General features: G+C 32.5%; 2 protein-coding genes and 1 long non-coding RNA gene across 3 annotated transcripts; 1 reads left to right on the top strand and 2 right to left on the bottom strand.

The window, feature by feature from the left end:
- Positions 1 to 7,603: 7,603 nt before the first annotated feature.
- On the top strand, positions 7,604 to 9,548 carry LOC107914865 (40S ribosomal protein S15-4). The gene is made up of 4 exons (XM_016843912.2): positions 7,604 to 7,782; positions 7,871 to 8,019; positions 8,099 to 8,156; positions 9,121 to 9,548. Exons 1-4 carry the CDS (start codon positions 7,780 to 7,782, stop codon positions 9,367 to 9,369), a joined length of 459 nt encoding a protein of 152 aa, XP_016699401.2. The 5' UTR covers positions 7,604 to 7,779; the 3' UTR covers positions 9,370 to 9,548.
- Positions 9,549 to 10,732: 1,184 nt separating this feature from the next.
- Positions 10,733 to 11,788, bottom strand: LOC107915471 (uncharacterized). Its single transcript, XR_005919473.1, has 2 exons — positions 11,102 to 11,788; positions 10,733 to 10,861 (listed from the first exon to the last, which is right to left on the bottom strand). It is a non-coding gene; the product is annotated as an uncharacterized lncRNA (long non-coding RNA).
- Positions 11,789 to 12,677: 889 nt separating this feature from the next.
- On the bottom strand, positions 12,678 to 14,588 carry LOC107915286 (uncharacterized). The gene is made up of 4 exons (XM_041101972.1): positions 14,528 to 14,588; positions 13,963 to 14,271; positions 13,280 to 13,770; positions 12,678 to 12,995 (listed from the first exon to the last, which is right to left on the bottom strand). Exons 1-4 carry the CDS (start codon positions 14,586 to 14,588, stop codon positions 12,678 to 12,680), a joined length of 1,179 nt encoding a protein of 392 aa, XP_040957906.1.
- Between the last annotated feature and the right edge of the window lie 3,976 nt (positions 14,589 to 18,564).

Raw genomic sequence — 18,564 nt, forward strand, 5'->3', positions numbered from 1 at the left:
CTTTTTCTAATAAATCCTCAACTTGCCTTTGCAATTCCTTTGTCTCCTTGGGATTGCTTCTATAGACTGTTCGATTTGGTATTAAAGTTGCGGGTACTAAGTCAATCTAGTGTTCTATCCCACGTAAAGGTGGTAAACCTTTAGGGGCCTCACTAAAAACATCCTCATAATCCTACAAAAGACATTGAAACACACTAGGCAAATTTTCATTAATGTTAGATAGAGATAAATAGTTTTATCTAAACCTCACAAGGATACAAGGCTGTTTATTGAGTAGGGCTCTCCGCACATCTATTTTTGTTGCAATTAAAATTTTCACTCTAGTTTTACCACTTGCGGATTCACTCACCTTTGGGCCATTTAAATGTTGACTTTTTTCACTACTAGCCTCTTTTCTCTCTGTCTTTCTTATTTGTCCTTTCTCCCTCACCCCCCTCACAAAATTTCATCATTTTTAATTGATCTTTATATACATCATTGGGATTTAAAGGAGCAAAAGTGAATTTTCGGCCTTTAAACACAAGAGAGTACCTATTGGGCTTGCCTTGGTGTGTAACATCACGATCAAATTGCCAAGGCCGTCCAAGGAGCAAGTGTACCGCATGCATTGGGACCACATCACACCATACCTCATCCTTGTAATTCTCAAGCTTAAAAGTGATCAAGGACTGTTTTGTAACTTTAACTTTCGAGCATTCATTAAGCAACTGAAGGTGATACGGCTGAGGGTGCTTGGTACAAGGTAACTTTAAGGAATCCACCAAATAACTGCTAACTACATTCGAACAACTCCCACTATCAATAATAAGTGAACATAAGTTACCTTTTATAAAACACCTAGAATGGAAAATATTGGTCCTTTGGTTCTCAAAATCGTATTTCATTTGGATGTTAAGGGTGCGGCGGACTACAAGACATTGAAAGTCGGCAAAGTCCCCTTCTTTTGGTGGTTCAACCAACTCTTCTTCATTATCACTATCATCCACAAGTTCAGGCATTTCTGGATCTGTTTTATCGGAGTCGGAAGTGTACTCACCATTATCTTTCATAAGAAGAAATCTCGTGTTAGGGCATTCTCTACTATAATGACCACGCCCTTTGCACTTAAAACATTCAATCTCACGAGTCCTCTTTACATTCAAATCACTTAAATTGGGCTGCTTAGAAGGTGTTTGCATTTTAATAGGAGTCCCTTTCTTCCAGTCTGATTGCTTACTGCCACTACTCAAAGAAGACTTATTAATAACAAAAGTTGGTTTCGAACTTTAAAATCAGAATTGAAAATGTTACCTCTATAATATTGTGAAGTAGAGAATGAACTAGACCTTTGTTCCTTTAATTATTGCTCGATCTCAATGGCTTTATGAACTGCTTCTTCTAAATCAATGTATGTTTGTAGCCTTAATGTATTAGCTATTGGCCTATTTAAACCATCAATAAATCAAACCATAGTTGTTTAATCATCCTCCTCTACATTAGCTCTCTGAATGAGCATTTCCATCTCCTTAAAGTATTCATCCACCGTCCTACTACCTTGAACAAGTCTTCGAAGTTTTGTTTTAACCTCTCTATAGTAATGAGGCGGAATAAATCTTTTACGCATGACTTGTTTCAACTCATCCCATGTCGTAATCTCACGTTCATAATTCCTATGACGATTTACCCCAAGTTGAGTCCACCTACTTAATGCATAATCTGAAAATTCCAGTGTTGCTAACGATACTTTTTCATCATCTGGACATTTATAATAGCGAAACATAAGTTCAATTTTAGATTCCCATTCACAATAAGCTTTTGGATCATTCTTACCACGAAATTGAGGAATTGTGAATTTTGGTTTTGCCAAAGAGGGTTGTCCGTGATCATGAACGTCATAGTCAGTTCTAGGGACACGTCTAGGAGCATGCCTATGAGTACAAGGCTGGTTATCCACATCATCTTTAATTGGACCCCGATATTGAGGCTCTTGATCCAATCTTATCTCATTGATAGTAGCACTCAATGTTCGAAGTATGGCATTTGTTTGTTTGAGTGCAGTAGTCTATTCGGCTAACTGTTGTTGGAACTCTGTAAATTTAACATGGACATCATTATGGTCAGTATTCTCATCATCGACTTGACCAATTCTATGCATCTTATTTTTTTCTTTTGGAATACCTGCAAAACAAACACTCAACACTCGAAAAAAAATTAACAAACCTCACCGTTAATCACTCAAAAAGGAAAATCAAATTCTCAAAGAGGTAGAATTCAGTCTTGTGAGTTCTTTAGTAGAGTCTATATCAATCAATTAGAAAATGTATGAACCGTAACTACCAAATAATCCTAATTGCACTAGGAGTCCAAAAAGTGACGAGACTCCAATTGATTTGTGTCGCACTAAGGAAGAATTGTGCACACTTTTAAATCCTACTAACACAAGAAACAAGAAGGTGTTAGATAGTGTAAAGGAAGAATAAAAGCAAAACAAATGAAAACCTACAGCTAAGAATCAATAAAAATTGCTGACACCCGAAAACCCGAAAAAACTGTGGAGTAACTTGACAACTTCGTTCGAGGTGTTCTCGATCTCCCAAAATCACGAAATTTAAACTGGAATGTCCTTAAATATTGTATATTTTATTTGGAAAGTTTCAGCACTAAACTCAACCCGTTGAATATTTTTTTAATTTTTATTTGATTTCGTATTTTTCTATTTTTTTACTTTTTCTACCGATTTTTTTGCGAGAGGTATTTTTTTAATATTCTATTACAGTGCCAAAAATATGCATATAAAATTTAAAACCAATCGGACAACATTTACCCACTCAAATGAATTTTTTTTCAAAAATTTTTCTGGGTAAAAACTGCTATATGCTGTTTTTTAAAGGAAATCAGTTTAGAAATCAACCAAGAACACCGAAAACGCCCAAAATTTGATACCAAATGATAGGGGATTGCACGCGGACCAAGATCGAGTTGTCAAGTCACGGGAAAGTCCAACAAGAGCTATAAACACTTGGGCTGAAACGGAAACAGAAAACAGAAAATTAACCTCAAAGATCAAGAAACCCAAATCGAGATAGAAAATAGAATACTTGGGCAGTATGAAATCTAGAAAATATGAATAAAGGACGTTTCTTGATGCCAAAGAATGTTGTAAAAACAGATCTTGAAGTTTGAATGGCTGAAACGCAACAAGAACTATAAAACAAGTTAACCAATAATTCAGCACAAGCAGAAAAAATTAAAGAGGAATAAACAGCAAGAAAGATAAATAAAGTCCTAAGAAACCTTGAAATCAAGAAAGATTTCACAACTCCCTTCAATCGACTCCAATCTACACTCCAATGTAGAAACATGGCAAGAAGAAGGCTGAATATGGTTCCCACAATCAGAAAGATTGTTAAAACTACTTCTAAAGAAAACTCAAGAGAGAATTCTTGGAGAAACTCAAAGAGAATTTTCACTCAAAAATAATCTGAATTCAATGTCATGTTCTTAAGGTTGGCCGACCAAGCCATATATATAGGCCTTCTAACTACTTTGCAAGCCCTACTAGGAAAACTAAAAAGAAACCCTAATTGTTGACTTTCAAGGGGAATTTCGTCCAAGGCCTTTAAATGGGCTTATTGGACTGAATTTTTACATAGAAATTTATTCATAAAGTCTAAAAATTAAAACTAAGTATTGAAAGAATTAAAATTTTACAAATTGGGCCACTTTGACAATTTGGTCTAATTTTCAACTAAGTCTAATTTAAACTTCTTGGTTGGGCTTGGAACATCTTATTGGGTCGTATCTTCAAGAACTTGGGTTTGTAATCCGTTCTCTCCCGAAATTGGTTCGTTGATGCTCGTAACTGAGATCCAATGCGCCTTAGCTGTAAGGTTCGGTTTCTTGGACCAAGATTTCCAAGATTTGAAATCTTGATTTTCTTGATTCTTGAAATCACTCAAAACAGCAAGATTGGACCAAGATTCGGTTTCTTGATTTTCTTGAAAACAAGAAAGTGAATCTTGATTTTCTTTTTCCTTTGTATACACATTTAAGGCCTTGCTAATGAAGTCTTGAACGGTTCCCTTTATGTTCATACGCATTTGCTTGGCCTTTGACCTCGTTATTGGGCCTTGTGGTAATTTGAGCCCATCATGTTCTTGAGCTTGAGTTGGGTCTTTGTGACTCATATCACTTACAAATTACTCATAGAAAACTTGACGTGTTTTTTCCAATGAAACCAACGATATCGCAGATCCACAGCTAGTTCAAGGACCCTGCAGCTGATTTGCGAACCACAACCCGATGAACTTCAGACTTCCACATCAACAATCTTAAAACACATAGCTAAATTTGTTCCTACCATAAAAGGATCATGTAAACAGCTCACATTGGTTGCTCCCTTCTTCTCACCCTCCCTTAGCAGAATATCTGATTTCTCTCCACAAAACCATAATTTCCTCCCAACCCTCAAACTCATTCCCTTCATTCGACCTTCATCTTTTTCCTCAATTCACCTCACTGGTTAACATATTTCAATCCATCTAAATTTCTCCAATTATGCAGCCATTTCTTCATAACCAAAACAAACCTACCCATTTCCATGTTCAAACTTCAACTTCAAACAATAGTAGTCTCTTGATAGAAGATAAACGTGTAGGCTTTAAGCAAGTTATAATTAAGATAATAAAATGTCCAAATAACTCCAACCAGAAAACTTTTGGAACAAATAGCATTGATCAATAAGTCACTGATGAGGTATATATATTGAAAAATATTAGAATAATTACAACAAATATGAAGAATACATTTCCTTTTTATTGAGGAAAACTACAATAGTGAATGCTTTCATCTACTCCATCACAAACTTTCCGCATGTTTTGATAAAGAACCTCGATGAAAAACGGTGTAAAAGGGGCCATAACCATACATGAAGTTAGAATCACAATAGCAAGTTAGAAGCGATGATTTGCCACTACAAAAATGGAAAAATAGTACATGCATTACAAAGAGTAGAGAGAGCCATATGACAGTCTTCTTCTCCAATACGACCTTTTAGTCTCTTACGATTGAATCTCACATATATATAAAAGCATGCCCTAGAAAGAATCTCACTCAAGACACAAGGAAAGACAGGAGGGCAACTATATTATATGAGGCCTCATTTCTACAATTAAAAGTTCATTCTAGAAGTTATGAGGAAGATAGGGGGAAAGGATAGTGACTAATAGTTGCTAAATTATTAGCTCTATCTAGCCTGAACCTGGGCTTTATATTGTTCATTCCTATGTTCTTTTGGGTCAGAGACATTACCATCCTTACCATTAAAGACATGACACTCTAAAGGAACCAAGAAAATATGTTCCATAAAATAAATAAACCAACAGATTTATTCATAGCCTAACTCCCATATCATTGGCATTATTTCTAGTTAAAGTTACGGAAATTAAAAATAAAAAAATAAGATATGATGTCAAGCAAAAATTAAAAGGTAATATATAGTTGTATACCTGCCATCTTTGATCAAGAAATGGTTTTTCCTTTTCAAGCAAAGTTGGTGTAGCATAAATACCCAAAAGTGCATAGCCTCGACTTTGAAAAGAAAAATGTCAACAAAGAGGTATTGATTTTCAACTAATAACCAGTGTATGTTTGTATAAAACAACATCAATTCATCCAAACTCCCCATTTTTTCCTTTTTAATTCCATGATTGCAAATAACTAAAAGGTATTGACTACAATATGTCTTAATCTCTAAGTTCAAAATTTATTGCATTTCAACCAAAGAGAAAAAGGGGTGCTCCGTAAAAAAATTTTAGCCAAAGATAGAGAGAGGAGAAAAATGATGTTTTGTAAAGGGAACATTCCAACCTAGCTAAACATCTTTTAAGTTTTAATCTAACATCAAAACAATTTAAAACAATACAAAATGTCTATAGGTTAAAAAATGTGCGCAAACAATTTACTGGGAAATAACTAATGGGTAAACTACAAAATTAGTCACTTTTGTTTGTCTTAGATTAAATTTTAATAACTTATGTTTGAAATGTTACGTTTTAGTCACTTACGTTATCGTTTTGTTACGAAGTGGTCACTCTATCGTTAAGCTCCGTTACCTCCCTAATGGCGGTCCTACGTTGCAGTCCAAATGGGTTTTAAATGCCAACTTGGATGCCTTACGTGGCAATCCAAATTGAATTTATTTAATTAAAAACCTATTTTCATTCCAACAACTGGACATCCAAGTTGGCATTTAAAATCTATTTGGACTGCCACATAGGACTACCATTAGGGAGGTAATGGAGTTCAATGATAGAGTGACCACTTCGTAACAAAACGATAACGTAAGTGACTAAAATGTAACATTTCAAACATAAGTGACTAAAATGTAATTTGAGGCAAACAAAAGTGACTATTTTTGTAGTTTGCCCATAACTAATTCACTCACAGAATTAAGCCAACTCATAATAGATGAAAATAAGAAAGTAGGATGGTTTCACCTCTAAATTTTTATTATTTGTTGCCCAAACAAATCATCCGATTGAACCTATTGACAAAGACCATAAATTGTAAATTCAATGTTCTTTTCAACCTTGATAGACACAGAAGGGAAGGCATTCAAGAAAGGAACACTAGTAGGAAGCCGCAACTAACAAAAAAGAGGAGGTAAAGATGTTGGGTTTTCAAAAAAGTACAAAACCTGCTCATACAAGAAAAATATCATTGTTGAAAAAGTTCTAGATGCCCGACCAATGATAGAATAGCTTGAAACATCAACTCCCCCAAAAGACAGTGATTTGGAAGTTGAGTTGTAGTTTATTTCTTAGAAAATTTAAAGAAAACCCATTACCAGAAACCCCTTCTAAAACAAAATTTGATGATTGCAAGAGCAGAAACCAAACGAAATTAAACTTGAAAAGAAAAATCTGCTAACCTGAAAATGCATTGTTGTGATAAAAGAACCAACTTTGAACGCGTTTGCAGAGAAAGTGTGAAGGAGATTTTAGGAAGAATTTTCTTTATTTCTATTCGATGATGGTCGGAATGGTTATTCAAAGCCATCACCACTAAATCTGTATTACGCATTTGAGGGAATAGAAACGCTTTAAGTGATTCGAAAAAATGAAGAAACCGTGAACCAAACAACAACATTACTATTCATCTAAGAATAGGGAGGGAATGACTATGCCATTCCCCCCAATCAAACGTGGCCTTATTGTAATGCAAGATCTAACAATCTTCGAGTGTTTTTGGCAGTAAAAGACGAGGTGTAGTGCAAAAGAGTGCGAGTTTGATTCCTTTCAAAAGTGTTGGGTTTAACTTTTTTTCTCCTTTTGAATCCCAAATGCAGTTTAATTTAAATTTCTTTGTGCATTAGATGTAATAAAAAAATAGGTTAGTTGAGTGGTTATAGACTTTAAAAGGTCACTGATTCAAAGCTTTTGATGATATATAAATAATAAATAATAAATAATTACGCGTTGAGTGATTATAGAGATATTTATAATATTTTTTCAAATTTTATATTTATATATATAAAAAATATAAATAAAATAAAATTTTATTGAAGTTACAAAGTACATCAAAATTATGTTTTAAATAAAAATAATAATTTTGGAATTAGATTGATCCAAATCACAATTTCAAGCCGGGCCCCGGTTGGGCCCTTTTGAGAGATCAAATATCGGGTAAGGCTTTTTACATTATGTATAAGAAACTTGTACAAAATCTATCTTATTTCTTCAACCTCCGAAAGAACCCTAGCGGCGACTACACCAGTTTCAAAACCCTAAGCTTTCAACAATGGTAATTTACGTCTTTCCATTTTCCTTCTTTTTTTTCTGTCTTTTTTTCTTTTTCTGTTACAGTGTGGTGAATGATCAAATTTTGATAGGCGAATGTGGAGACAGAGGTGGCGGCGGCTGGAGTGCCTAAGAAGAGAACATTCAAGAAATTTAGCTTCAGAGGCGTTGATTTGGATGCTCTTCTTGATATGTCCACCGATGAGCTTGTCAAGCTCTTCCCCGCACGTGCTCGTAGAAGGTAATAAGATTAAAACAAAAAACAAAAAAATTCATTCTTGCAGACCATTTTTTCAATTGTTTTTATTATGTGATTTTAGGTTCCAAAGGGGTCTCAAGAGAAAGCCCATGGCATTAATTAAGAAACTCCGCAAGGCGGTAATTTGATCTTAACTTTCCTCTTTCCTTCCTTGTTTTGTCAATTATATTTATTGGATTAATGTTTAGATCTAATATCGATGTTGAGTTAGTAGGGAATGTTATATTCCATTTTGTTGAAAGTTGGAGCTTTGCTTGAAGCCTAACAGTCAATACTGTTACTTGAAACTCTTATTTATGCTAAAATTAAGTATATGATTAGAGAATTTATTATGTCTGTGCCATTTGTTTCATGTCTCAGATTTACAATTCTGAAATGCTCCTTTGACTTCTCATTTTTCTTGAAGCACCCATGTCCGAACTTGTATCCCGAGACATGGATATGGGGATATGATCTCTAAATATCCTCCAAACCTTAAAAATGGTCTAACTATACCCATGTTGGATACATACCCTTATTTGACACTCACTCATGTTCGAGTAACATAGATTACTATATATCCTTTCTTTTTTAAAGTGAGAATCAATTTTCTTTAGGAATGAAATTATAGCAAACCCTAGTAGCTGAAATTGAGTCTCAATGTCTGAAGAGTATTGTTGTAAATTGTTATTATTGTAGCCTTTAGTTGAACAGATTGCATTGATTATGTTCAAATTATGTGCCAAAACCTTGCATGTGCGTAACAGATTCTAATCCTTGTTATATTTAATTATGTTTCGAATCTATTTCTGATTTTATGAAGTAACGGCTCTCATATTATTCTACTTGCCACTAACTATCAACCTATGTTGCATGCATGAAAACACTATGCTTCATTTGTCTGCTGTTTTCTTAGATTATTTTCCTTTTAATTTTCCACATTCTGATCCATTGCTTTTTAAAACTTCTGTTTGTTGCTGAATTGTCTTTTTAATTCTAGCTTTAGAGAAATTTATGTTGATTCAATGTTATGAATGTTCTTGGTCATTCTATTCAAGATACCCCTTATTCTTGCATAATATTTGCTCTGGTATATTGAATCAGAAAAGGGAGGCCCCACCGGGAGAGAAACCAGAACCAGTCAGAACCCACCTGCGGAATATGATTATTGTACCCGAAATGATTGGAAGCATTATCGGTGTGTACAATGGCAAGACATTCAACCAGGTTGAAATCAAGCCTGAAATGATCAGCCATTACCTTGCCGAGTTTTCCATTTCGTACAAGCCCGTTAAGCATGGTAGACCTGGTATTGGTGCCACCCATTCTTCTAGGTTCATTCCTCTGAAATGAAGTCCATTTCTGCATCTTTACTTGGAAGAGACATTTTGGTTGCTGCACCTCTAGTATTTTTATTTAATGACAGTGTCATATGCTTTAAGTTATGTTAGATACTGAGACTTACGCTTGCTCATTTATTATTAAGGTTGTTAAGGATGAGGATTTTGGTAATTTGATACATCTTTTGTTAATCATGGCTGTCCCTGATTAGTCTTTCTACTTAAAATTTTCAGCTTTTCAAAAAAGTGCTTTTGGGCTAATTTTTTACTTGGGAGAAGCATTTTTTCTCTCTCAAAAAGCAGCTTGTTTAATAATGCTTTTGTCCAAAAGTGTTTTTGTCCCAAAAGTGCTTCTTAGAAGCAATACTAAACACATCTCTACTTTAAAAAAATTTCAATCCTTTTAGTTTTTCAATTTAAAAATTCTAATCCAATAATTATTATTGTTTGTAATTTTTGTTAAAATTTGTCAATTAAACATGTTTATTTTATGTCAATCATTTATAACATCATATGATGGTAGTTAGTCAACATGTTAGTATTTTTTGACAAAAAATACTAACATTAATGATTGGATTGAAATTTTTTAATTAGAGTATAATTTTTTACTTTTTTCAACTTCCAAACCCTAATCTCCTCCTTTCTCCTCAGGAACCCTTTCCGCTCTCCAATATTTTTCTTTTCAATTCTTTTCAATTTTCTTTTTACTTAATTTAATTTGATTGATTTTAGGGTCTAAAACTAGAAACAATGGAAGGTATTTGCTTTTGCTTACTTTGTGTTGCTTTGATTCTGAATCCAATTCGAATTTCTCGGTTACCCAAATCAGTTTCAATGAGTTCAAACTCGAGTTCAAAGATGTTCATCAAATGTTGGATGTCTTGTTTTGTAAACTCAATGCCAGGTTCGATGGATTATTCTCTACTTTGAATGATGTTTTTGCCCACCCTGTTCAACACTCGCATTCTATTTTATATGTCAATGTTAAAGCTACCATTAAAGAGCTAACCTTGCTTTTGAGATGTTGCATTGTAGTTTTCAAATTGCTTGTGTTCAGGGATTTAAATTGCGGTCGCGGTCGCGTTTTCGGTCGCGTCGCGTTTGTCGCGGTCGCGGACATAACGGACGCTATTGCAGTCACTGCGGGTATCGCGGTCGTGAATTTTTTTCAAATTCGCACAACTTACTGTAAAACATAATAATTATAATTATAATTATAAAAAGTCACTTTTAATGATTTTTAGAGTGTTTTCTAACACTTATGAACCTTTATTAATATGACATGAGAACACAACTTTTATAATCATTAATTATTCTTATATTTATTTACGAATTTTCTAAGAATGTTATATTAACTAATAACAAAGTAAAAAAAAGAAATATTAAACATTTATCATATTTAATAAGTTTGAAAGTTTTTATAAATAAAAGAATTGAGAATTCATACATGAGAGATGTCTTCAATATTTCTTGACAGCTTTGAAGATAGTGAAGATATAAATACGCTGCAAAAGGAAAAAAGGAATAGATAAATTAATGAATAGATTCTCATTAATTATTCCTATTTCCTACCACTTATTCTCATCTCATTCTACTTTCATATATAATTTAACATGCTTCGATTCTTCATTATCTTTTCATAAAATATACTTCATTCATTTATCTAAAGATATATATTATTTTAAATGTTTTAATATCATCAAAATTAAGAACAATAACAAAGGATTTTTTAAAAAAAAACATACCTTACAAATAATGATAGTGGCACGATTTAGTTTTCACCAATTAGTGGAATGACGAGGAAGATCAAATCCTTCACCTTCACTTTGGGAGCGTTCTTGACTTGATTCTCTTGGCCTTTGTCCAAAAATATATCCAAAAAAAAGCAACATTTTCACCTTGGTTTTCATTCAATTGATATGGAGGATATATTTGAGGAGGAGGATACATGAATGGTGGAGGTGGGTGATACATTGGTGGAGGAGGATACATTTGAGGCTGGTATGGCACACCATAATTAGGAAATGGTGGATAATAACCATATGGTTGTGGATAACCATGTGAAGGTTGTTCTGGTGGATAAAAACCTTGAGTGCTAGTAGATGAATCACTATACCCAAGGTTACTAGAATTCGATCTCCTACCACTACCAGATGAAGAGCCTATAGAAGTATGTTTCTTGCCTTTTCCCTTTGATGGAGCTCTAGGTTCACTTCTATCTCTCCTAGGTTCAGGAAACATATTTCCATCAAACTCTGATCTGTCACGAAAATGTCCACCAGTGGTACCACCCCCATATTCTCCTCCATACTAACTAGAAGACCTAATTTCACCTCTATCACCACTATATCCGTCATCCTCATCAATTGGACTTAAACCACCACCATTGGGTCCATCGCCACTCTGACTTGGAGTTGAACTAGAACTTGAATGAGACAAAATTTGTTGTTGCGATTGATCAACATCCATTTTATCATCAGAGGTATCCACAGGCAACACACCGGCATTTTCACATCTAACAATGGATTCTCTTTCTCATGAAGCCATTCTGATAGTGGATCAACATCTTCAAAGATATAATCAAGGCTGATAGGATTAAAACTAGCATTTATATCATCAGTGCTCATTCTTTGTTGATGCCTCATCTTAAGCCTCATATTATAATAGGTAAACACTAGTTTTTCAAGTTTTTTATACTTTAACCTATTTCTTGCCTTGGTGTGAATATAACTAAATGTGCTCCAATTTCGTTCGCAATTTGATGCTGAAGTTGTTTGACTAAGCACTTTAATTGCTAATTTTTGTAATTCGGGAACACATGTGCCATATATCATCCACCACTCAGCTGCATAATATTATTTAAATTTCAAAATAACTTTAAAATGTACAATATAATTAAATAATATAAATTAAATTAAATAATTTAATTAACTGTTTACCCGGATTCATTTGCTTCCAAGCTCTTTGTGCTTGTGGAGTACCGAATGTCTCATGTTTATCTCTAAATAATAACAACTGCATAAATAAAAGATAGAGTAAAAATAAAAATAAAAATTCTATTTCAAATTATTTAACTAAGTTACAAATAATAGTAGTTGAATCTAACCTGATTAACCATTCTGACTTGAGTATCCATAGAAGGTTCTAATCTTTCAATTACTAGTCGTGTACCTTCTAATGTTTCTATTAATACATTCTCAGAATGCTCCACCCCAAATTGAAATTGAGGGTTGAGAAAATAACCTAAGTATAATTTATAAGAATATCATCAAATAATAATAATCTAAAGCTTAAAATAATAAAATATAAAATAGTTCTTAATTATATGAAATATTTTATCTTACCAGCTGAATGCAAGTCGGAATGCATAAAATTCCATCTATTGTCAATAATCTTTTCATACTCTGTGAAATATCGACAATTTTGTTGAATTGCTCGTTTAGCCCTATCAACAGCCTCATAAATAAAGCCCATCGTTGGTTTTTCATCGCTATCCACAAGTCTCAATACTCTTACTAAGGGCTCATAAACTTTTATGAGGTCATTGGCTTTTTTCCAAAAATCTTTTCCCAAAACAATTTTTTTGGCTTCATAAGCAGGCCCTGACTTTTGCTTTCCCCATTTTGATTCTTTAAATTCCTATAAATTCATAAGAAAAATTTTAAAATAATATAATTTAAATTATTTGGAACTAATAAAATCACTAAAGGTTACTATATTTAAGTAATTATATTAACTAATTATAAAATACTGACCTTTGAATTAAACATTTCTCTCAAACCTTGCTTTTGTCTTGTTATCTCTTCAAGTTGAATGAAATGAGTTGCAAATCGAGTAAGAGCGGGTCGAAGTATTTGTTTCCCTTGTGTATACTTCTTCATCAAATCAACAGTCCAAATGTGATTGTATATAAAGCAAGTCACTTTCTTTGCCTCATCTAACACTTTTGCTACACTGGGCTTTTTCCCAATATCTTCAAGGCATAAATCTAAACAGTGAGCTGCACATGAGGTCCAATATAGATGTTGTCTTTTCAACATTAACTTTTTTCCAGCAGCTTTCATTGCTGCCTCATTATCAGTCACTATTTGGACAATGTAATTTTCTCCAATTTCTTCTACAACTGAATCTAACAAACGGTAGTAGAATTCAACATCTCTACTACGGACACTTGAGACATCTACCGATTTCCAAAAAATGGTTCCTTTACTGCAATAAACAAGGAAATTAATGATGTGCATTTGATTCAAACTGTTGGTCCAACCATCACACATTAGAGTTGCACCCAATTCTTTCCAATGAGTCTTTAGTACATTTACCCAATCATGAACTCGTTGATACTCTGACTCCAAATACACATCTGAAACCTCATAAGGTGTTGGGAGCTTTACACCTTGTCCAACTTCTGTTGCCACTTGAATTAAGTTATACAACCATGAGCTTGCTAATTGAAAAGGAAGTCTTTCATATATTATAAATTTAGATACCGCTTCACCTATCTTCCTTCGAAAACTCTTTAAAAAAGAGTCATTGACCTTTGGTTGCTTTGAACTTTTGCTTCTAACCAATTCAGGTATAGCTCCCCTTAAGGTAAACTCAGACTCACCTGGAATAGATTTACTTGTTCTTTCTCGATTATGTTCTCTAGCTGATCCATGAGAAGATCGCCCTTCTTCATAAATGTTATCCCAACCACCAGTACTTCGTCTGAATTCTTCCCTTCTATGCCACTCGTGTTGTGATTGGATACTTTCTCGAGTTGCTTGCCTTATAGCAGAAACCTCATCAATGAATCCCTCATGCTCATCCTCCTCTTCTGTTAATTGAGATAAGAATTCATCTTTTCTCCTCTTTTTGTCTATTTTCTTTGTGTTGCTTTCTTTTAGTACATTCATCATACTTTCTTTAATGACACCTGTTAATAAAATAAAAATAATTCACACTTTATATTATTATCAATTATATATAATCTTTATTAATAAATTTACAATAACATTTAATAATAATAATAAAGTATCACATACCAGTAACATTAGGGCATGGTGCAACATTGCCGGTTTTATGAGCAATGTGCTCTTTAAATCGTGTTATTCCTCCTTTCACAACTTTACCACAAAGTTTACATACGATACTTCCTCTCGCATTTGGCACTAGAGTTCCAAAGTGCCAACCTATATCATTACTTGGTGCACCCTCCAATCCTTTAGTCGGGAACTCTTCACGTGGTGGCATGCTTTATTTTTATTTATATATAAGAAACATAAAATTATATTTAGAAATATAAGCAACTCATTACTTATATTATCAACAATATAATACAAAAAAAGTAAACATCATTAACATGGAAAATTTAAATTTATTGCATAATTCATACATAATAATAAATAATAAATTATGAAAGTTATGAAATTTTAAAATAATAATAAATAATAACTAATTATCATTATAAATTATAATTACAATATTAATTAAAAAATAACATATAAAGTAAAATTATAAACCTGATAAGATTGAAGCTTTCATATTAAAAAATATAATAATATGATTGTTATCAATGCAATTTTCATTTTCTATAAAATCTCTCCAAACTCTAATAAATCAACCCAAATATACTTTGCTTCAACAAGTTAAAAGAGGATGGGAGTGAGAGGTGGAATTCACTCTTTTCCACTTTAAATACTTACTAGTTTATAGAAATAGCATGTGAAAACATTTACGTAATATATTTATAAAAAAATTGCTATGAAAATTAAGGGCATGAAATGATAAAGTTAAGATGATTTTAATGTTGGATTTCAAATGTCATTATTTACATTTATATGCATGTATTTTTTTTCTAAATTTATCAAATATAAAAATATATAAATACCTCAAAATAATATTTGTTGTTTTATAAAATGAATGGATAATAATTTTCTAATTGAGTTTGGTCTCGGTTATTAGGTTACATCAACTCAATCAACTCCTTAATTTATAGTATAGATGATTTTTTATGGTTGCATTAGCATAGTATATAATTACACAAGAAAATTATTAAAACTCCATATGTGTACGTAAAAATTTAATTTCATAAATTATTAATATGTTAAAATTTATATCAATAAAAATTAAACAAATAGAATATAAATATTTATATTATACTTAATTGTCGATAAGTTAATGTCAAGAGTCAACTAAACACTAACTTGATTGGAAATTAATTAAAAAAACATAACCTTTTTACAAAGTAGCAAATATTAAAATATAAAAGTATTTTTACATTTTATACAAAATACAAAAAAAAATCAATTTAAATCCAAAATACATATAGAAAAATACAAACAATAATCATATTTAAAAACTTTCAAATCCTCAATTTTATCATTCAAATTAAATCTCATTTTTTATATTAATTTTAATAAATATAGTAAGGATATCATTCTCATTAAATAATATATACTGGTTTTATTTTAAAAATGATTTATATACATATATATGTTTAACAGTTATAATGAATTCTAATTTCAAGTCTTACAGCCTATTAATTTTACAGCCTATTAATTTTAGTCAAAGTGCCAAATTTACACCTATTAAACAGTGACCTGTCATGAAAATATTGGAAGCCTAAACGGTGCCTTGGTTTTGGCTAGGAGTAAAGACATTAAAAATGAAAAAAATAAAGAAAAAGGGAAATCAAACGTCAGAAATATCAGAAACAGAAAGAAAAACTGAAGAAGAGTCAAGAGGGAAATCAAACGCCAGTTTCCACTTTCCAGCTTCCAAGATCTCTCTTCTCTTGCTCGTTTTCATCTTCGTTGCTGGATTGATTTCATTTTTCTCGATCTTACAACGGTTAGTAAGGGATTGATTCACTTTGTGATCTAAAGTCTAAACTCTATCATCCTCTCAAAAAAACTCTGAATCTACTGCAAAAACAAGCAAGAATCAACAAGACGAAGTTTTAGGTACTTACTTGAAGATTATCAGTCTCTGAATCTGAATGTGAAGTGATCAGTTTACTTTGTTTGCCGTTTGGGTTTCAGTTTAGCGATCGAAATATGAGAAAGGAGTTTTGAATTTTGATTGCTTATTTGCTTGCTGTTTATTTGGTTTCAGTTTTTGTTTGCTTTCTTTTTACTTTTTTTGATTGAAAACACTGATTTTGCAAGGGAATATATTCCCTTTTGTTTTATTAAGTTTCACTGTTTCTGCTGATTTTTATTTAGAGGAGGGAGATGGATTTTTTTTTAATTCACTATAACGGGATATAACGGGAATAGCGTCCCGTTATTGCCGCGACCGGCCGTTATCCGTTAAGTTGCGGCCGCGACCCACCGTTATCGGTGTGACTCCGCTTCACACCGTTATTTTCAGCCGTTGCGGTTTCAGACGGCGCCGCTACCGCTATATAACAGCCGCTATAGCGGTTTCGGTCCGCTATTTAAATACCTGCTTGTGTTGGATCAAAGGCTTGTCGAAAAAGGTCAAATTCTTTTAGGGATACTAAGGCAATGTGTTTCTGTGGAGTTAAACGGAGAGAATGAGAAACCTTATAGTAGTTTTGAGGAGGTTTTTACATGAATGTATGTATGTCAGGAATGTTTCGTCTGCTTCAGCTTTAAAGAAAGAAGGCTGGACAGTGGTGTCATTGGTTGGAGAGATCACCGGAGGAGGTCGGACGGTGGCTAGCGGTGTAGAAGCAGGGCAGTTGGATTAGAAAAATGAGAAAGGAAAAAACAAAAAAAGTAAAAATGGGCCAAAGAGGACACCTCGTGTGGCGGCGCACAAGTGGCCAGTATTGCCACGTCAACAAAAAAGTAATAGCTCTAGACTCGGGTACCAATATAGTGGACGAAAAAAAATTTAGGTATCAATCTAAACAAAAAAAAATCATAAATATCAATCTAGGAGAAGTAGACAAGCTCGATTATCAATTTTATATTTAACCTTAAAAAAAAGTAGAGTTGACAAACCAAGCTTGAGCCCAAAAGTTCAGCCAGGTTGATTTGAGCCCGTAACTATCTGAGCCCAATAGAACTTGAGACTGATAAAGCTTAAGTCTGTAATAATCTGAGTCACCGATTTGATTTGAACCTAAGATAAATTTAAATCAGAACTCAAAAAAACTTAAATTCATAAATAAATTGTCAAATAATTAATATAACTATAAGATATTACGTAAAATATAAATAAATTATAATTACTTATTCTATGAAATGTATTCATAAAGATTACATTTTTTATATTAAAAATTATTAATAAAAAAATAAGTAATAATCAATTTTTGTGTTAAATAATAAAGTGAAACACATAAACTACTATTATAAAATATTTTTAATACAATAATTATATATAATAAATATATCAAATTAATAATTATTCAAACTTATAAAATTTAAATTTAATGATAATATAAAATATATATAATGATATAATATAGTATTTTGAATAATATAATAAGTAAGGTTATAATTATCACAAATGATTAAAGATGATATATTATGTAATACTAACAACATTATGATATGAATGTTTTTATTGGAAAACAATATTAGAGAATGAATAAGAAAAAGGAACGACGGAAATTAGAGTTTTAGATTTATTTAATTGCTTTATTGTATCAGATTTATTAAGAGTTTTAGTTTTACTTATTCTCCCTATTATATTAGGTTTTTTATTTCCCTTATAAACTCTAAGTTAGGAATTCTATTAGAACTCTTTCCTTTATTATTAACAACCTATAAAAAGGCTGCCAATATGAAATAAAGAAGTAAGCAATTTATTTTTTTATCATAAACATTATTTTGGAAAGGGGTTAAGTCAAGGACGAATTTGCCTTTTGAGTAACCATAGGTCGAAGTAAGAAATCTTTCTCGTCTAAACCTGTGACTAGATCCTATGCCAAGGCACATAACAACTTCGTACCAGAGTCAACTGTCATGGGTGACGAAAAGACTTTGATAGCCAAGCTGGAGGCTTTCATAGAACAAATGGCTATAAGGCAACAATCATTAGAGGAGCAGGTGACGATGTTATCTCTTTCGGTCCAAAAGACAATGAAAGGGGATTCAGAAAAAAAAATGAAGAACAGGGCAACAGCGGAGGTAGAATAAAGAATTCAGACTCGCAACACGGACAGTACATGGTACCACGATACTATAAGATGGAATTTCCCACTTATGATAGTGTTGGAGATCCTTTAGGGTGGGTGAAAAGATGTGAAATTTTT

This window comes from Gossypium hirsutum, chromosome D10 (genome assembly GCF_007990345.1).
Source record: "Gossypium hirsutum isolate 1008001.06 chromosome D10, Gossypium_hirsutum_v2.1, whole genome shotgun sequence".
NCBI lineage: Eukaryota > Viridiplantae > Streptophyta > Magnoliopsida > Malvales > Malvaceae > Gossypium > Gossypium hirsutum.

Bases quoted from the DNA above. Each gene is read 5' to 3' on its own strand.
- LOC107914865 (XM_016843912.2), top strand. The intron at 8,020-8,098 runs GTAATAAGATTA...ATGTGATTTTAG, and splicing joins CCCGCACGTGCTCGTAGAAG to GTTCCAAAGGGGTCTCAAGA. The intron at 8,157-9,120 runs GTAATTTGATCT...ATATTGAATCAG, and splicing joins TTAAGAAACTCCGCAAGGCG to AAAAGGGAGGCCCCACCGGG.
- LOC107915286 (XM_041101972.1), bottom strand. From the start codon at position 14,588: ATGCCACCACGTGAAGAGTTCCCGACTAAAGGATTGGAGGGTGCACCA. The intron at 14,272-14,527 runs GTTGGCACTTTG...TTTTATTAACAG, and splicing joins TGCACCAAGTAATGATATAG to GTGTCATTAAAGAAAGTATG. The intron at 12,996-13,279 runs GTGACTTGCTTT...ATGAATTTATAG, and splicing joins TGTTAGATGAGGCAAAGAAA to GAATTTAAAGAATCAAAATG.